Genomic DNA, 20,987 nt, shown 5'->3' on the forward strand with positions numbered 1-20,987 from the left:
TCAGGGACTTTGCCGTTGTGCCGTGTAAATTCAAAACAATACAAGAAATGTGAGAGCACAAGGGGATGAACAGCTTGTTTTGAACCAAGCTGCCACCTTGTCTTTGTTTGACACTGGCGCTCCAGCAAAAAAAAAAAAAAAAAAAAAAAAGAAAGAAAAAAAAAAAGAAAAAGGCCTCAGCCAGCCAACAACGGAGATTTGAACTTCACACGGGCCTCAGAAGCTATTCTCAGCTGACATTAACACAACCCAGACACAGAAAGAAAGGAAAAGAGGAAAAAAAAAAAAAGAGGAGGCTCTGAAAGTTTCCGCCCAGCCGAGGAAGCCAGCCAGCCATTCAGCTCGGCAGAAATGCAGACAGGCAGACAGACAGGAGGGAAACCTCTTTTGAAATGTAGCTGATCTTTTTCACCGAGTGTATTTTCTTCCCCGTTCCTCTCATGTTTTTCTTTATTTTTTCACACCTTCACACACCTCCCCGCTTGCTCCTCTATCTGTATGTATATGTATGTGCATGTGTGTGTCTGTCTCTGGCATCTCATAGCTGCCACTCCAGAGCTCCTAAGGGCCTTTTAAGCCGCTGCGGGTAGCTGACCTTATCGCCTGAATAAAAATGACTCATTAGAAAGCGTCGGCGGCCCGTCGCACCGGGGGTAATGACAGCAGCCCGCACCAACACAAAAGGGAGCCTGGCTGAATAGACGGGCCCCGCTGTTTTAGAGCACCGCGGGTTAGGAAGGCTTTGGAGGCTATACGAGCCGCACAGTTTCCCGTCTCACACAGGCCTTGTGGTGAAACTGTCAGCCATTTTGGAGGATCAGACTCAGCGTGTGCTACATCCTGAATGGATAGCCCCCGCTGTTTTAGAGGACTGCGGGTTAGAGACTCGGAGCTTATGTTGGGGCCAGACATGCGCCGCGGCTTCCAGCCTCACACAGGCGTTACGGTGCAACCGTCAGCCATTTTGGATTGTCAAGTGAAGCATGTGTGCCGTTAGTAGATCTGCCCTGTTGTTTTTAGGAGATGATTGGTTATAGTTTCCTCATTATGTTTAGCTTTACCTGAGTACATGCAACACATTTTTTTGCATGTTCTTTTGGTGTAATTTGAGATAAATGTCCACCATTTTGGGAATAAGGTGTCATCCAGCTGAAAGAGGTTAGAGTGATACCTGGCTGTATGCTGGGAAAAAGCAGCATGTGTGTGTGTGTGTGTGTGTTTGTCCTTCCTTACACACATCTGTCTCTATGTACCTCCCTGCCTACATAGCATAGCACCATCCATCTCCCACCTCTCTCTCTCTGCCTCTTTCTCTTTTTCCTCCTCTCTCTCGCTCTGTGTGGCAGCGGTGGCTATCTGTTTTAGGGGGAGGTGTGGCGCTCTGTCACTCAGCTGTATGCGTGTGTATGTGCGTCGTGTGTGTTTGTGTGCGTCGGCGTGCGTGTCAATCCATCTCCCCACCCACCCAGCCATCTCCCTGCCCATAACCAGCAATCATGCCATCTCCCCAGCCACTTTACCTCTCAGTGTTGGCAGCCGTCCATCTCTCCCTCTCTCTCTTTCCCACTCTCTCTCTCTCTCTCTCTCTCGCTCTGTCCATCACTTCCTGCTTCTCTCGCTTGCCCCCCTGCATTATTAAACAAATGACATTATGCCCTTCTGCGTCCCCCACTTCCGCTCGTTCACCACCCGCTTCGCCTTCTTCCCTCCACATTCTTCCTCATCCCTCCCTCTCTCTCTCTCTCCCTCCCTCAATCCGTCCGTCCTTCCGGTCGTCTCTCCCCTGATGCGGGGTTTCATTACACATCAATAGGACTCTGGTTACTGCCTTCTCCGCAAGCTCCTGTCCCTTCTCTCCCCTCCCTCGGCTCAATCTCCTCGATTATATATATATCTCTATACCCCCCTCTTTTTTCCCACCCATTCCCTCTGTCTTCCTCCTTTCTCCTTCCATTCTTATCTCCACCTCCTCCTCCCACTCCCTTTGCTTGCTTGCTTTGTCCTTCCTGTCCTCTCTATCTTAACTATCTACAGTATCTGTCCCCCCCCCCCCCCCCCCCCCCCGTTCTCCCTCCATCACCATCCTCTCTCCCTCTATCCTCCTCCCACCCCTCCTCTTCCAGCGCTCCGAATCGCGGGAGCTGTATGTTTTCTCTCCTCTCCTCTCCTTCTCTCTCTCCCTCTCCATTTCCCTGAGTGCTATTGATGGAGGAATTGGCTGCTGGCCAAAAGCAAGGAGGGGCTGAAGAGAGCGCTGTCTGTGCTGTCTGCCCGTCTCTCTGACTTTCCTCTCTCTCCAGTTCTCTATCTCTCTGCCTGTCTGCCGTCTCAGGACCTGCCGCTCTTGCTCTCTTCACGCATGTCGTCCTATTTCCTTCAACACTCGTGCTACTCTCCTGTCTGTATATATTTCCCATGCCCTCCTGTGCCTCTTGTGTGCCCAGAGTGGCAGCCTCGGCAGCTTAAAGAGTGTGTGGGCCCTCTGTGTCCTCTCCGGTGACAATGTCACTTGCTGGAGGAAGAGGGATAGTGGAAGAACAGGAGAGCAGAGGATAGAAAGGATAAAGAGGCAGATGGATTAAAGAAGTAAGGTAGCCATATGAGGGAGGGAGGTCGGGCAAGGAAGGGGATACATTTTGCACCCACATGCTTTTTTCCCCCCTCACAGCTATAGCCATTACATTTCTGTCTTTTTCTTTGATGGTTCAGCTACATAGCCTCGAACTGCTCAAAGCAGATGCTGTGTTTCTGAATATCGTCGTGTGCTGTTGTTCTGGCCTGTGGTCGTTGTTGTGCGGTTGGTTTGTTTGGGCCATTCTGGAAGAGAGAGCAATATATTTGGGGCTATTGCAAATCCATTTGCCAGGCAGTCAATTTTAGTATCTGGTGCTATTCTGAAAAAGGCCTGGGAATGGCTGCTATTGGGAGTTTCCCTAAAATAAAACTACCCATTGTTTCTTTTTATATCATCCCACAATTGTAATTGTGTGCAGGCATAGGAGATGGCATGAGAAAAGAGCATAAAATAGAAATGTAAGTGCCTATTGTTTGAAAGAAAGAAAGTATGAAAGAGAGAGAGAGACTGAGAGAAGGGAAAAGAGAGAAAGAGGAAAAGACATTAGTGACATTGCGACTACAATTTTTCATTCATGAAAGGGCAGACAACATTTTATTGCCGTATATCCACTGACCTAACCATTAATTTTGTGGCTTATAACTACATTCACCACCGTTTTCAATAGGTCATTTCCTGTCCAACAGTAATTGCCTTTTGCTGTCGTTTTCATACCAAGCTTGTGATTATAAATGTAATTACAGACTTATAACAGTGCATTCTGCCCCTAGTGACTGATTTAGCATTGCTGTATTCTTCTATAGTCCCACTTATTACTGTGGTTCACTCTAATAGATTCCTCTCAGCCCTGAGATATGCCATGTTACGCTTATGTACCCTCTCTCTCTCTCTCTCTCTCTCTCTCTCTCTTTCTCTCTCTCTCTCTCTCTCTCTCTCTCTCTCTCTCTCGAGACTTTGAGGTGAACATAGCGAAGCGATGGGCTTAGTTAAGCACGTATAAATCTGATTAGACTACCCCCCCCCCCCCCCCCCCCCCCCTTCACAGGAGCACCTATTGGGAGGCTGTGCTAACACAACCATGGTCCACCAGTGCCACACACACACACACACACACACATCCAACAGCCCAACCACCCATCTCTTCCTCCACCCCGTGACCCTGACCCCTCATTCCAGGCCTCCACTGGCACAAGGAGCTGAAGTTGCATCTCCAGCCCTCGGCTCCCTGCGTGTCTGCCAGGCTCGCCCTTCCCCACCCCCTCCCCCCTCCCCTGGATTCCCAAAACTGCCCCTCAGACGGGCACTCATGTGCGACCAGCATATGTCAAACAATTCTGTGGAGGGATGGATGGAGGGAGGCGAGGGGAGGGGAGAGGAAGAGAGAAGAGGGGTGGCAAAATGGGCCTCCGCCAGTTTGTTTGTGTTCTGTTGGGATATCGCCCGTCAATCACTTTCTAAGCACAATTAGAGTTAATGAGCTTGTTCATTTTTGCACTGGTGCAAGTTTCAGATGCAAAATATTGTATTTGATGTTAACAGCACTTCTCACAATCTGCTCCGTATAGCGTTTCACCTATTTATTTATTTATTTATTTGTTTGTTTGTTTGATTCCCCCTATATTTTATAGACTCTCAATCTGCCTAAATCTTGAGAATTTAAACTTTTTCACATAAATCCAACATGATCTTTTTTGCGGTAACACATGAAATCAAACGGTGAGAGTTGAATGTGACTGAAGTTGAGTCAGACATGTTTTTTCTCCCTTCTCATGTGCGATAAAAGGCGCATGGGTCCAAGCCTTTCGTGCCAACACGACATTGTAGGGGAATGATTCACCTCTGGCCTATAGACTCAGAGACTCTGCAGCGGCAAACATAAAGCATTGCTAACAGTGCGACGGCCTTACTCATCACGCCGGCGCTTGTTAACTCTCTGACCGCAGCGTTGTGTGTGTGATTACTGTACCTCCGTTCTCAGGTACTGACCTGCCCTCTGTGCGATTGCCTTTATTAGAAAGTGTGCCAGAGCTCATTCATCAAAGTGCACACTTACGAACCTTGGTTAACTATATGTTTTTACACTCCTTTTTTTCCAGCTCCACATTTGCTCATCCATGTGTGAAAGAAATGCACCCTGTCTTCCACTCTGTCATTTGATCTCACTACCCCCCCCACACCCACCCCCACCCCTCCCGCCGCCAATCTCAGATGCCACAATGCCCGGGCTTGTTCGTCAGTAGCCTCCTCACTAGCAGGCTATCATTCAAGTTGCCGCTTATCCTAACCCATGCTCCACTGTCATTATTATCTTAATTTATTTTCCTTTTGACACCCACTATTAGGGGTTTGTGCTGTGGCATGATTGACACATCACTTTAAAGCATCAGTCAAATGGAATTTCACTGGGTGTGTACTGCGAACTGTGGAGCCAGTCGGGGAGTGACATGACTTTAGGAGAGGTTTCGCTGAAGGACAGGATTTAAGACAAAAACGTTCTCGGTATTAACAAACCACTGTGGGCTTGGCTGTTGTGCACTGAGTCATCGCAAGTTATCCCAAAATGAGTGGTTGCATCAATGCTGGTGTTAATTTTACAACCTGGCATACCAGTGCAGTCAGGTAGGGCTACTTGTAAAAACACGTGCTTTGAGCTGCTTTCACGGTTAAATTATGCGTTATTGTGTCATTGATTTAAAAAAAAAAAAAAAAAAAACCAAAAAAACCTTAAGCTTTCAGTTATGCAAGACTGATCATTCAGTGTGAAAGAACAGCACAGCTTCAAACCTTGAGACTGCCCCTCTGTCTCCATTTTTTAATGATCGCTTTGGAAGTGCCATCAGTTTTTTTTTGTTTTTTTTTTTACTTTCAAGAGCTTTGAACTTATCCAGTTGTTTATCCATTAAGTTCACTTACTCAGGCTCTATTGTAGAGTCAGACAGACTGACGTTCCAAGAATCGCAAGAACTGCCCATGAGGAAATCAAGGCTTGTGATATCTATTTAATTCGGTTGTCTCCCTTAATTACCATTGACTTCCACTTCTCCGTTTTGACCTAATTGTAATTCTCAGTGCCTACTGTTGCTTTTGATTTGAGAATCCATCCGGGGGCTTATTTTGTTTGTCTGACTTGCTTGCTAAATATTTAATTATGTCTCAGTCAATTGGGCTCACTAGAATGTCAAGTCCAGCAGTATCTGCTCTCTCGTCTCGTTGCCCTCGGCGTTGTTTTTTTTCTGTTTTTGTTTGTTTGTTTGGCCAAAGGACAGACATGACTGTCATCTACAAAGAACAGCAATTGTATTTGGCAAGGGAAAATGTGGGCAGGGAAAATGAATGAGTAACCCTTCCCTCTCTCAGAAACTGCCTTTGAGGTGGTTTGTGAGCAAGGCAGCCCTCATAGTGCTCCTATAGAAGTGTGTGGCAATACATGATGTAAAGGAAACCTATCCTTAATCAAATAGTGTTAAAAAAAATCTCTGGACCTCTGGGTGATGGGTAATAATGTGTGTGATTTCAGCAGTTTCAGAGTTCATGCTTAGATTAGAGTATATACTCAAAGAATTGAATTTCAGATTAAAATGTTTGCTGAGGGGACACAGTTGCTCCAAAGTGAAATATCGGTCTTTTAGCACTAAACGCAGATTTCTTTTAAGCGTTTAACTAAGCCACTGAATGCCTGTGAAGTTTCTGTTTCCTAGGAGGCTTTTGCAGCACAGCAGGCTAAAGCAAATCTACTCACTTTTGTTATTAGGAGTGTGAGTGTGTCTCTGTATTTGTCCCTTTCACTCTGCATATCTGCTGTCTTCTTTGTTTCCATCAGCTATACACTGTCAAATAAAGTATAACTACCATATTAATCTTGTCAAATACAGTGTATCACATCTTAATGCTGCTCCTGCCACCTTTATTCCCTCACATCCTCTCTACTATATCAAACAGATTTCAGCAGAAGTCTATATTGCTGCTATCTGATGAAAACCCTGTATCCACAAAAATCTCAAGCTTTATTCTGATTTTTTTTTTTTTTTTCTCACAACAGCAGAGTTTGGTTAAATAGCTGCCAGTCAGCCTCTGACCTCTGTGGCATCTCCCTCCTCAGGTTCCTTGGCCAATGGGCAGCTGAATGGCTCGGGGTCAAAGGGCAGCCACAAAGAAGATGGCTCCTTACGCTCCCAGGGTCTGGATGGGAGCAGCGAGTACTCTGAGGATGGTCCTGCTAAGAAGAGGTGAGAGTGTGTGACCGTGTGTGGGTGCTGTCTAAGTTTAGTGATAAGAGCACTTCAGAGTTGTGAAACTTGGACTGATGCAGAATTGTGAGTCACTTGGTGTTGGTATGTGTGAGAAGTGGCGAAGTCTTTGTTCCCATGAAATTGCAAGTGTGATGAGGAAGTTGACCCAACTATTTCAAACTAGGTGTAGAGCAGAGTCGCCTGTTGCCACTCAGATTAATTTCTGGAGCTCTGAGGGCAAAGAATAACTTCCTCTCCGTCTCTCGGTGTAATTCATTCTCCCTTTGTTTCTCCTGCTCGCATTGTCTCTCTAGAACCGCATGCAGAGCGCAGAATCATTTGAAATATTTCAGCATTACTTTGTTGCATTGATTCATAAACTACTCCTCCCTCCTCCCTCATGAGTCGCTGTAGTTAAAACGTTTGCATAAGAGCAAGTTGCCTATTAGCTCTGTAATAGGAAATGACAGTGTCAACAAAGAAGTGTAAATAGTACTGCCGTTTAAGGAGCACCAAGGTCTTTTAATGAGCACACCCCCTCATCTTTAAACGCAAATGGCATTTCAGTGAGTTATAATTAGCCACTTGGAAGAAATGTTGCCATGCATTTTCAAATTAATAATTTAAAAATGGAAGTTGATGCAGAGTACAATAAGCTGTTAATTTCTTGCCAGTGTAATTTTTTTTTATGAGGGGATTTATATCATGAGTGAATTATTGAAAAGGATTTTGTCTGGGGGAAAAAATAGTAATTTTCAAAGAGATTTGCACAAAACACTGAGGCAAATGTTGTTGGAAAGTGGAATAAAAGATCATTGGAAAATGTGACTGATCTAATGCATTCGGCAAGTGGAAGGTTTTGAAATCACAAGCTGGATTTATGATTTGCATACAGTCATGCTCTATAGAGTCTTTAGCAGATTACAGTGGCTGGTGTGGTTACTTTTCCTTCGCATCACTCATAAATGTACACAGACTATTGCATCCAAACACACATGCTTGTATTCTTGTTCTACAACTAACCTAGTGGGCAAAACCTTTTTCTTTTTTGAAAAAATGTTGGAGCCTAACTATGCCCAGGTGGCAGGTGTGTCTGTGTACGTGCGAGTGTATGTGTGTGCATGTGTGTGTGTGCGGTGTTTTGTTCTGCTACTGGTCTCTCACACACATTGACAGGGCATCAAAGCATCAGTGTAAAGCTCTGGGCGGAGTCTGGGGGCCGGACAGCAGCAGATGTCCTTCTGTAGAGAGCGGCCCATACAGGCTCCATTCACTGTGTGTCAAACACCTGCCCGAGTCCGCCTAGCTGTCATTTGATACTGTAACCTCCAATCTGAACTTAGTCATTACAAGCTTTCATCTGCATGGCTTTGAAACAGAGCACTGGGGAACTGCAGGGCCTTGTTTAACCAAACTGAGAAGTAATTAAAGGTGTTCCTGAGACTGAAATGATACAGGTGTCAGAGAGCTATGAATTCGAGAAATTTCACAGGCTAGGCATATTGAAATAACTGCTATATGGAAATGAAATAGATATGCAGAAATATCATTTTATTACTACTACTACCGCTTCTATGCTGCAAAAGATCTCTGTCTTAGCAAATCAGACTATTTGGTCTTTTCTTTTCTCAGGCTTTGTGTTGTGTGTTTGATAGTGTTTTACTCTTGTAAAATAATAAAATTACAATTTTCCGTTTTAAACAAGTGGAAAAAAATCTAGCAATGGAAACAAATGGGATTATCTTGTCACACTGGTAATCAACTTGTCTCCATAATTTTCTTTAATCAAATGTCATTTTCTTGATACTAGAGGGCTGATCTGCCTTATGCTGCCCAATTTCAACAAATTTATACTCATTCCCAGAGAAATTCTTGAAATGAGGGAAACCGCATTAGAAACAAGTGAGATTATCTTGTCCCACTGGCACATTTTTTCCACCCGTTTTAAGAAAAAACAATATGTTAACACTGAATGTGCATCTAAAGGACTTGTTAACATGGAGATTGCTTTGTAGTGTGTAACAATATTAGCAGTTGTTTTTGAAGTCAGACAAGATACACAAGGTTTGGTTATAGAAACACAAAGATAAATATGGAGGTAAATTAAAGGAGACAGCCAGAACCAGAATGTGAGTGTTGAATTGAAACCAAGTGACCTCAGCGTTTAAATTATAGTCAAGTCCAGGCACTCTGCTCTCTACTCACTCAAGAGGAAATACATTTAAAGAATAAGATATATCTGGGACACTCACACACACACTTACACACTTTTATCTCTTTTTCTGATGGCCAGTAGTGCTGTGTGTTTAGTTGACTGGGGTTCAGTTAGAGGCCAGCCTGCTTGGTGGTTTTCATTAGTTCAATACACACACACATACACACACACACACACGGACAAACACAGGCTCTCTATCTGTTGTTAATGAAACGCAAGCCTGGCCAGTACTTGGCAATGCCTCACTCCCTCTCTTAGAGCTTACTTTGTGTTTGTATTTTTGTGTGTTTGTGTGTGTGCTGCATGTGTGAAGGATGACTCCAGTGCCCTGGCATGGCTGTCTCGTACTGTTCTTCAACAGGGCTAACTGAGAGGATGCCAGGAACCTTTACACCTGGCACTGGCCAAACAGACAAAGGGGGTGGGGTGTAGTCGCTGCTTCCAAATCTGAGGGAAAAAAAAGTTTGGGAAGGTAGAGAGAGAGGATAGAGGAATAGGGCAGAGACAGAGAGAGCCATGCGGACCAAGAGAAGGGGAGGAGCACTAGAGGGAGGGAGAGACAGAAGGACAGGTGCGAGTGAAATTTGGCAGGAAGTGGCCCTCTTTAGAAGTCTTTGAGATCAACTGTGTGTTTGCCTTCCCATGCTCCTGAGACTGGTGGAGAGACTGGCACTGCACCGCCTCAAACATGCCAGCTCATTGTAGCCGTCCACAACTGGCACTACCATATTCTCCAAATGGGGTTCCCCAGCCAAGCCTGGCCAGTGCATACAGACACACACACACGCACACACATGCACATACACATACTCATGCGTCCACCCGCAATTGCAGTCTCATTTCCTCCACTGTGGTTTACTGACCTAGTTATGTTGCTGCACCTTTTTTTCCTCTCCTTCATCTGATTGAGAAAGATGAACTGACCGTCTGCCTATTTACCTGCAATTGAAAAGCCCAAATTATTCCTAGAATGGCCTTCTAAGGGATATGATAGCACCGTGATTAGGTGTTCCCATACAGAAATGTAATATAGATCAAGATGATTTCCATATGTGGCTTATATGTCCACATTAAATACCCACATGTGAAGCTTACTCAAATTTGGCACATTTTCACATATAAACATACATATTCTAGCATATATTACAAATGCATGCCTCCTCCACATTGTTTTAAGTTATATATGTTACATATATATATTTTCATCGTATATCCAGAGGGGTGTGTGTGTGTGTGTGTGTGTGTGTATCTATCTATATATCTATCTATCTATCTATCTATAGATATAGATTGATAGATATATAGATATAGATATATATGTTTGGTTAATATATGGCTAACATGATAGGGGCATATATGTTCATTTATTACATTCCCATTTTGGATGTCTTTGCTAGTATTTGTAGCCTTAGTCTTTTCATGCACGATGATTGAATTTTCCAATTTTCTCCTCTGTCAGTTCTTGCTGCATGTGGAAGTTTTTGGTTGTGTAGAATCATTATTGCACTGTAAAGCAAGCAATTCAGCTTTTTGCTTTAGATTGCATTAGAACCTACCAGCCACAAAGGAAATGACTTGATTTGAATGGTAATTTGACCGTTTACTGGTCCTGCTGGCACAATCAGAACAAAACACTAGCGTGGCTTGAGGAGGAAGTTTTGTTTTCGATGACGAGGATTTTTTTAAGTGTATTTTTTGCATATAGCATATGCTATGGAGGATGTATTCCGGTCACCAGCGGCTGAACTGAAGTGACTAAAGATTTCTGTAATCTTGAGTCACATCAGAACGAGAAGATGCATCTGGCTCTAAGTCATCTGATTACTGCTTGCATGGGGTTTCCATGGCATTACCCTCGGGGACTTGTGTTGGCTTTAAGTGAGTTTATAAAAGTGAGTACAAACATACACACAAAGCTGCAGAACCCAGTGTGGCTGTGTGTGTGTGTGTGTGGATCAGGAGTTGAGGGCCTATTGTAATCAGACATGGCGCACTTGTGCTCTCTCTCACTCTTTCTCTCTCTCTCGCTCCCTTGCTCTTTCTCTCGCTCTCTTACTCTCTCTCTCTCTCCCTCTCTCTCAGCTCTCTTGTTCTGTCTCTCCACTGAACCCCAGTTTTGGCTCTCTTTGACTCTGTTCTCTCTCTGTTGTCTCAGCCAAGACACACACTCACACACACTCAGCTGCTGCCGCTTGTTTTGTTTCGACTTAATGAATGCCAAGTGTACACACACACACACACACACACACACACACAAACACACACAAATACAGACACACATTTGTCTCGTCTAGCGTAACCAATGACTCTTGTCAGTAATGCATAATCACCGTTTCCATTTATGAGGGATTACACGCACACACGCATACTCATGCACACACACACACACACACACACACACACACACACACACAAGCAACACACACAGTGTGTTAATAGAGGGCTATAATGTGTCTATTGATTTTACTTTAGATGGCGTAGTGAGGCAGCCTATATGCAGCGAAATACCTCACTGTGCTGAAACAGTGAATGGTTAACTTTCATACACAGAGGAATTCTTGCATGCAGTCCCACACACAGGCTTTCATTTAGGACACACACACACACACACCTCCACCCACCAACCTGCACTAATGTGTTCCTCCAACTGTTTTACTTAGATTTAACTACTGCAATGCACATATCACACATTCACTTCACTCATCCTAAAGTTTCTCTCTCTTTGTCCCCCCCTGCTCCTCTCTGTCTCTCTGTCCTCCCCACCCCCCACCCCTGTCAGTCTGTCAGCATGTCATCCCAGCATGTCAGCATGTCAGTTTCCAAAATCTCCTCTAAACTCTGCTCTCATTGTCACCGCCTCACAACAGCTTTATGAAAGCCCTATGCTCTGCAGAAATGGCAGGGTGAAGGAGTATTAACCAACCACCGCACTGCATAATGTCACTCAGCACACAAACACACACACAAACACATAATCACTGTCAAATACTCTGTCGAAGTCTCAGCATTGCGATTTGAGCACAGATTAGTCGTGTTACAACTGGTTACCATGGTTTGCATCCTGCTGCTTATAGCAAGATACAAGACAATATCAATGCAATAGGGGGATTCATACATTCATAGCTGCACACATCACATTGCACAAGATGTGGCTTCATGGTCATGCTTCTTATCAATTTATTTATTTATTTTTTTAAAAAATGTATCATTATTATTTGTTTAATCTGATGGGCTATATTAACATCATGAAACACATTAGCTTGTGTGTATACAGTGTTGCAGTTAGAATCAAGGCATTTTACTCCAAAATGCTACTGTGCTCAGATGTTAAGATGGCTCAGAGTTTACACAGTATCAGATAAGGTGGTTTACGTTAATGCCAACAGTCATTTTGCAACAGTGTCTCAGATATCTCATTCTGAAGTGATACCTGTGGGAGTCACGGCCGTAGTGTGTCAAGCCACATATTTATGTGAAAGCCACAGAGTATCTAGAAAGATAGCAGGCCACAGTTTGATTTAAGCAGCATTGCACTCTAGCATTCTCTGAAAATGTATGTAAATTTGACTTGACGTGTAGTGTGTTGTTAAAAGGCTCCGCTGCCCCATTGGAAGGGTCAGACTTGAATTAGAGACTTAAACCTGAGAATCTTTTTGAAAACTCTGTCGACAGAGTGATTAGTAAGATGTAATCAGTCTGTGTGTGTGAATGCTTTGTGCTTTAGTGGGTGTCCCAGTTAACGCTCTCTGTGTATTCATGCATATGTATGTATGTATGTATAAATGTATAGAGACATTTTTTTGCACTTGTGAAACTTCATTTTCATATTTCTCAGCAGCAGTCTCGCTCAAATCCAAGCTTGTTCCTGTAGCTGCACCACAAGAATGTACATGCAAACCATGCAAACCACAAGAAAAACTGCATTCCAAACAGTAGCAATAATGAATGTCACTTCAGCTACGGCAGATGTATTCATTTGTCTATTTATTTCTTAATTTATCTGAGCGATAGTGCCCGCTTTGTCCCTGATCTTTTGTGTGAGCCGTCAAGCCTAAGGCCTCTGGACCCGCTGAGGTCTGAAGGTCTACCTATGTGACCAGATTTAATTAGACTGATTGCTAAGCGCAAACAGCACTAGCTCTGATGTTTATTGACCCAGCCTGGCTGTGGTCAGCCATTCCTGGGGGCTGTTTTAGGGTGGGCTGCAGAGGTCAGAGGTCATAGGGTCAGAGGTCAGCTTGTGATGGGGGAGAGGGTTAGCAAATAGCCCTGGGCACTGGACCTTGACTGCTAACAGAGCATAACATTTAAGTGCAAGGTTTTGTCTTTTGTTTCTGGCCATGAAGATATATGAGTGATTAGAGGGAAATAATCACACTAAAAGCAAAGCAGGGAACACTGTTGATATTTTGGGTGAACTGCCTGTTAATTTTTTTTCAGCCACATACTGTAATTTAATCATATTTCAGGCCTGTGATTACTTATGAGTTTAACTAGATTTGTTTTTATATTATTTGTAGTGGCACTAAGCTCATGGCACTAGCCGCTAAGCCTAAATGGAGTATCATTTTGAGGTATTAGCATTTTTAAGGTGACAAAGGGGACAATGGGTGACTTCCATCTGACCTAATATAGCATTTATATATTCAAGGAGATGCAGCCTTGCTTGATCTATTGTCAAGATGTCTTTTCTCTCTATATCTGCCTATCCGGCCATCTCCCTTCTCCTAGTTTCATTCAAAAAAAGCCAAGGTTATATTTAAATAAATGGACACACACAAACATGCACTCTTACACACACACACACACACACACACACACATGCACACAGACTGGTGTATCCCTTATCTCAAATGAATATCAGCCCCATTGTGACTGCTTGAAGCATATAGCTGCCACAACTGAACTGGGACAGAGGCACACACAAACACGCACACACACACACGCACACACACACACACACACACACACACACACTGAATAACACATGCATTTATCTTGATGTCAAAGCAAAGTAGTCGAGCCTTCAAAAAGGTATACACTGACAAATAAACTAGAAGTATTCTAGTACACGCTACCTATCATGCTTATCACAGCTTGTCCCAGTGGACTGTTGTGTGTACTCTCAGGCTTCATATAGTGAGTAATATGTAGTTTTCGACATGCATATTTGTCCTGTCAGCGACCTTGGCTCATTGACTAATGATTGTGTTTGTGTTTGGTGCGCGTGCATGTGTGATGTATATGTGTCCGGGCTTTGTATGGAGGGTGTTTGCATACATGTGTGTTGCACGTCCATGTGAAGGTCATGGGGTCAGTGGGTCAGCTCACCACAAGGCCATCCCCCTCCTGAGTGCATCGAGACAGAAGGCCAATAAACACATAGGGGTAAAGTGAGCGCTCACACACCACTGTTTACACTGTGCACACACCGTCTGCCACTGTCTGGGAATTTTGGTGTGGGGGTGGGAAACTCTTTACAAAAGAGTTTCTGCAAGCCCAAATCAGATATATGACTATGCACTTTCAACCTTGTCGGCTCCAGATAGGAAAAGACGAAGTGTGTGGAATGCCTGACTAATTCAGCGTCCTCCAGTGATATGTAGACTGAGAACTTGGCCCAGGAACAAGTTGGACTGTATACCAGACAATGAATTAACAGGGATCTTAGTAGTTAGTGGCTTCCCATCATGTGCAAAATCGACAAGTTTAGCATCCATATGAACTTAAACCTAACAGCACTGGAGCTGGGATTCTTTCCTATAATAGCACCTAGTATGCTTTAATACTCATGTTCATACATCCACACACACATACAAACTGAGACGTACACACATAAACAAATATAGAGACAGACGGGTAGGCATAGACAGTGATTAAACACATAATGTTTTTGTGAAGCTTATTCTTAGTAAATAAACATCCATACACTTTTCACTCTTGTGCACATAAACACGTATGTTTAGGTTGCTCAGATTTGGACAAAATGGCATGCACACACACGCGCACACACACAGACACACACACACACACACACACACACACACACACACACACACACACACACACACACACTGAGCCAGCTGCAGAGATGTAGTCCTTTATCAGGACCATGTGGGCCATCTGGAGCCAATTAATACAGCCCTCAAGGTACAGATTCTGGATCAGTGCACTTCTCCTCACACAATAACCTTTACCATGGGAGAGAATACAAAATCTGACTCCAACCCAGCTCAGTGCCAAAGTCTATCAAATCTTGGATGCACTGTGGACCAGCTTTTACAATAATATATTACTGTTAAACCAAGACAAAATAGCAGCCACATTTTGAACGCTAGACACAGCAGAAGAACTATATTCACTGCTAGTTATTTTTTTCTGTCTGTGAGGCTGTTCAATCAAGGATTCCTGAAGTAACTGTCATTATCAGAATCCATATTCAGATGGATGTAGGTCCGGTTACTTGACTGATCACCGAGACCCAGATAAGGATCTGTCTCCATCAGCTGTCAAGGCAAAGTCCATAATAATTTATACCTCATGTGCAGAGAAATCCTGTCCAAACAAACAAACAAACAACAAAACAGCTTTGTTTACATTCTGTGTTTAGTTTAGTGGATGACCATGTTCTAAACTGGGAAAATTGTTGAGTTAAAGCAGTGGGCTTTCAATTTACCCTGATCTTGAGCATTTTGAGGAGCAGATAGACCTAGGTCGACCTTCTCATAATTACTGTTGACTTGTGTATTATGTCTGTTTCTTGTCATTAGTCTGATGTAAAAAATGGTATGATTTTTGTCTATGGTTTGTGTGCAGATTTCAAAATTTGGTTTGTCGTTTACATCAATCCACTTCCTCTTTGCTGCCCTGCTATGTAAACCCCAAATTTATGCCTGCTGTGGCACACTAACAGACATTTAAGAGACACTTAAATTAGTCTGTGACCTTAGTCTGACATATACACTCACATCTACTGTTCTTAATTGAAACTCAAAAGCCAGGGGTCTTTATGTATCTATTTGTTTATTTATTTATTTATATTACTGCTCACTGTACTCTGTACCCTTTAGGCTGTCTTATGTCATACCGTAAAAGTCAATAATAGCAACTGTTTAGATACAGGCATACCTTATAGCACCTTTGTAATACTAAGAGTGCTTTTTTTAGCATGAGTACCCTGTAGCTATACAGAATTGTAATTGAGCAATATACAGCCCTGCAGATTAAGTCAGTGTCAAGCTGATTACCATTAGTTTTATAATGCACCTTTACACTGACCAACAAGTACCGGTTTAAAATGCACATGACCACAAATCACACCAGGCTGACGGTGGATGGCTCGCGTTCCATGTGCCTGCCTTGTCCAGTGTCAGGTTACAGTGGCACAGGGAAGGTCGCAAGCCTAACCACACACTGACCGCTACACATAACAGGCTGTGGAGCAACCAGGCATTTTCTATAAGAGGCATAGTGTATGTGACCTCAAGTCCCAAGACAAACATGTCATTAAGCGGCTTTTCACATTAAGTTCTTACTTGTTCGGTGTGTCAGACAATTCCCTGGTACACTGCTGGATTTGGTTCTCATGCATTCTGTACAATATCTATAGTTAGTGAAAATATGTAAATCTTTTCATCCTGGCAGTGCAAGTATAGCTGTGGTGTCAGACTCCAGCTTCACATTTAGTTGAAACCTGAGTATCTGGCTTCACATTTAGCCTCATAGAAAGAAACAGGCTTGGTATGTGTGTTTAGAACCTAGATTTCATTTGTTTAAAGAGAAATTTCTCAGACTAGTTGTCACTTCACAGGAAGATGCAAGAGGTGAATGTTCTCTTCAACAAATAGTCTGTGTCCTCCACAGATGATGTAAAGCCCCAGCACTGGCAACAAAGACCTGATTTTACATGCAGTTCAGTTCATTGTGAGTTGCAGCATTGTGTTTGTATCTTATTGTTTGGCTCTTTGACCGTTCTAAATTATATTGTGCTTGTATTTGCACATATCAGACTTCATTCATCAATATTTAATATGTGTTAAAGCTCTGAAAGATGCTGACACGCTGAGCCAACAACTTACTCGATAAATCAAACATGCATAGAAACCCCCCTTTTCAACAATCAGTCCTGCCTAATTGCCATTTAAATTATTTTCCATCACATTTATTATAAGTGTTTTATGTGCAAATGAAGTGATTTATGATTTGATAAATCAGCTGTTGTCAGCTCTATACACATACAGACAGGTGCTTAGTCATCTAGTTCCCTACACTCTGCCACTCTGCTCCCCCCCGATGTTGTGCTTTGGTTGAGAGTGCACTCAATGTGGGGTTTGGGGTGTGTTTTGTGTGTGTGTGGTACTTCTCTCTTACTCCAAGGGAAAGAGCGTTGAATAAGTCATCAAGTGTCAAAGATAAATTTGGTTTTTACTGGCTCCCCTCCACAGGGAGGTCAAAGGTCGAGATCATCTACAGAACAGCAGAGATAAGGATAGGATGGTTAGGAGAAGCGTTGAGCCGTCCTAACCATTTCCTCTTTCCACCAGGGTTGCGTGACCCAACTTATTTAGTTTGCATGGCTGCTCATCGATAAAATGTCAACAGGTGGAACTTACTCACCGAAAGGCGTAGAGCAAACCGAAAGATGTGTTGCGGTTTGATGACGAGAGGCTGACCAGGTCACATGGGACTCTCCCCCCCTGTAGCTGACAGATGACACAAGGAGATTTTCATATGGCTGACATGGCAAAAATATCTCAGCCCACTACGTCATGCAATTTAACCAAAGTGGCAACAGCAATTAGCAGTTTGAAAACCGATGCGGGATTGAGTATTTAGGATTTCCTAACTTGAGATAAGATAGAGTGAAGTAAGATAAGACAGGATTCCTAAAATGAGTTTGGATTTGGCTCTGTAATACCAAACTGTGAAAAATCTTAACTTAGACTGTTGTTATCTTAACTTAAGACTTAAGAAAGGAGGTGTCTGTAATACGGCCCCAGGGCCCGATGGTGGCGGTCTCCACCCTTGTAGCAGAAAGTGAGGTGGCCACTTGGAGAAGTCCTGCCATCACAGCAGTTCCCATGGAAACAGGTTTCAGTGGAGAGGTGCTGGTGGGATGGAGGAGAGGACTCAAAGAGCTAAAAGTAGACGTGGCTGTTGTCTTTGGTGGGCAGGGTGTGTGTGTGTGTGTGTGTGTGTGTGTGTGTGTGTGCGCGCGCGTGTGTGCGTATGTGCACGTGTGTGATCTATGACAACCCACCCCAGCTGTGTTGGCGGAGCACACAGCAAACTGGGTTTGGCTGACTAAAACACTGCAACAGCTGCAGCTTGTCATGCAGGGTAAAGGCCTCTCTCTCTCTTTACCTAGTTCTCTCTCTCTCTCTCTCTCTCTCTCTCTCTCTCTCTCTCTCTCTCTGCCTTTGTCTCTCTCCCCTTATCACCTCCTCCACTCCTCACTTCCCTCAGTTTAAATATTGGACAGTAGAAGTCACTTGTATGTTCCCCTTTTCTTCCTTTTTTCCCGCTGGACCTCTATTTGGCAAGCAGGACTGTCTTTTTTTTTTAGGTTTTTCTCTCTCCCTCGCTCTCTCTCTCCAAGTTAATCAATGCTCCGTAAGCTATGGCAGCACCTGTAATATTAGATGTCAGGGCAGCCTTTTGAAGGGCGCGGGTGGCAGGACGAGATGGAGGGAGGAGGGGATGTATGAAAGGTGGATTAGTAAGGGATGAATGGGGACATCCTGCTGTAATCTCTTGCTTTTTCTCCTGCTGCTGGCTCTCTGTTTCATCTTTTCCCTCTCTCCACTCTTTTTCCCTTCAAGCGGTGTAATCAGTCTAATTTTAACCTGTGCATGCCCCACTATCCTACCTTGGCGCAAGTGACTGTTATTGCAGAACATGCTATAGTGCACATGCAGCCCTGGATGAAGGGGCGAAATAAGAAGCTTGGGTTACCGCTCTACCCTCGGCACCGACTAAGCGGCAGGTCATAAGAAAACAGCCATGTCATCACAAACTGTCTCCATACTGATTTCTCAATATTTACCTGGTCCTTGGGGTGCTGAAGTGTATTTGTGCTTGTGTGTGTGTGTGTGTGTGTGGACTCACTGCGCTGCACCCCAGACATTTCATGCATGCTTGCTCGTCTCCTCATCTGTTACAAATAAAGAGATGTGGTTCGGTGTTGACATATTGACAAAACTTTGGGGATGACCCACATTTCCAGCGTTGAACGATGTTATTGTAATTACTTTGGGAATCTGACTTACTGACACCAATAATAATAATTACAGTTCTGTTGTGAGATTGGGAGCTGCTTTGGGGGACTATTTCAGAAGATTATTCCAGTCTATCGGGTGTCATTTTTTTAATTATCATTTTACTCTTAGGTCGTAGTGCTTGCCTTGCAACCTTAACCATCCCGCTCCTGTATTTTTATTAGTCTGTCAGTATTTTAGCCATGTTTTTGCTCTTACCACACAGCACTCATAACTTAATGCATAAAGAGCAACATAAAGAGAGTCTAGACCATTGCTAGAGATTTACCTGGAATCAGCAATTAGTGTAGACTTTGGGAAGCCCCCCCAATGGGCATTCCCATGTTAGTTAATAGGTACCAGATAGCACAGGATCGTTGCAGGAAAACCAGAAGCTCATCTGACGAGGCCCAGGTTGACTGTCTAGACAGGATGTTGGTTAAGCACGTCGGTTTATTAGCTCATCTCTCCCTCTGTCTTTCTTGCTCTCTCTGTCTGTCTCTCATTCATTTTTTGTCTCTTGTTCTTTAATTCTATTGTATGTCTCTCTGCCACTCCCTGTCTTTTTTTTCCTTGTCAGTTATTCTCCCTCTCCCTCTTTCCCTCCATCCATTCCCCCTCCAACTCCCTCCCCTCTCTGTTAAGCGGTTAAATAGGATCCTATTCATCTAAAGCTGGACCAATAAAACTATCCAGGGTTTAGCTTTCTAAAGAGGCTTTTATGGAGAGCTCAGCCTCTCCTCTGCTTACCATTTAGGAGATGTTCATTGCGGAGCTTAGTCTATGGTTCCCACTCCACTGGGATATTAAGTTGCAGGGGAGATTGAATTTATAGGGTGACATGGCGAGTTTGGGTGGCTGTGCATGTGAAATGCTAGCATGGCAACTTGCTCACACCCACATGTACGTGCAGGTTGCCAGTTGTGCACACATGGTCACAGTAATGTCTGTGTGTGTAAGCATACAGTAGACGTGCATGTTGTCTGCTGGTGCCTTGTAGGTGTATCAGAGCCCTTTTTGCTTGTGTTTGTGTGTGTCTGTGTTTGAGAGAAGGCGAATGCGTGTGAATGCTGCTGTCCCCAGTGCTTTACTGTGGTGTTGCTAATTGGCATGAAAACACATTGCTTTGTATTGCTCTGGCAACAATGACATTTTCTCATCCCAAAGCCAATTGTGATAATGGCAGATTAAATGCAGAACTGCAAAACTATATGAGTAAGCTGTTATTCTAAATGATGCCTGCCACATTTAATTCATGTGTGGCATTTGTGTTGTTTCTCATACTGCCTTTTATTCATTTCATTGTCAGTGAATCACTCCATAAATAAGGCTTGCTATTGTAAAATTATGACTGATTTGAGCCTGAAGTGGTAAAAAGAGATTGGGGCTGATGATGGGTAAATAGCTTACATTTTTTTTGTATGTATGAGTGAGTATGTGCGTGAGATTTTTGTGTAATAAAACCATATGCTGACCTCTCTTCAAGTCAAGGTCCATTAAAGTCTCCACACACGCATGCATGCACGCACAAACACACGCACACACACACACACTCGTAGTAACACTCCTTGGTTTATTTCTCAGGCAAACGTAGAACAGAAGGGAGTGAAAAAAGCAGGAATGGAGGAGAAAGAAGGGCTATAAAGAGGGATGGACCGCAGATGAAGGACAAGAGGCAATGTACTTGGAGATGAAAAACAGAGGGGGGCTGG

General features: G+C 43.6%; 1 protein-coding gene across 1 annotated transcript in view; it reads left to right on the forward strand.

Annotated features, from left to right (window-relative positions):
- jarid2b (jumonji and AT-rich interaction domain containing 2b) overlaps nt 1-20,987 on the forward strand; it is a 125,261-nt gene that overhangs the window by 57,401 nt on the left and 46,873 nt on the right. Inside the window, exon 3 of the mRNA XM_030064138.1 lies at nt 6,675-6,801. Coding sequence (XP_029919998.1) covers nt 6,675-6,801 — 127 coding nt within the window. The remainder of the gene's footprint in view (nt 1-6,674; nt 6,802-20,987) is intronic.

This window comes from Myripristis murdjan, chromosome 11, assembly GCF_902150065.1.
Source record: "Myripristis murdjan chromosome 11, fMyrMur1.1, whole genome shotgun sequence".
Taxonomy (NCBI): domain Eukaryota; kingdom Metazoa; phylum Chordata; class Actinopteri; order Holocentriformes; family Holocentridae; genus Myripristis; species Myripristis murdjan.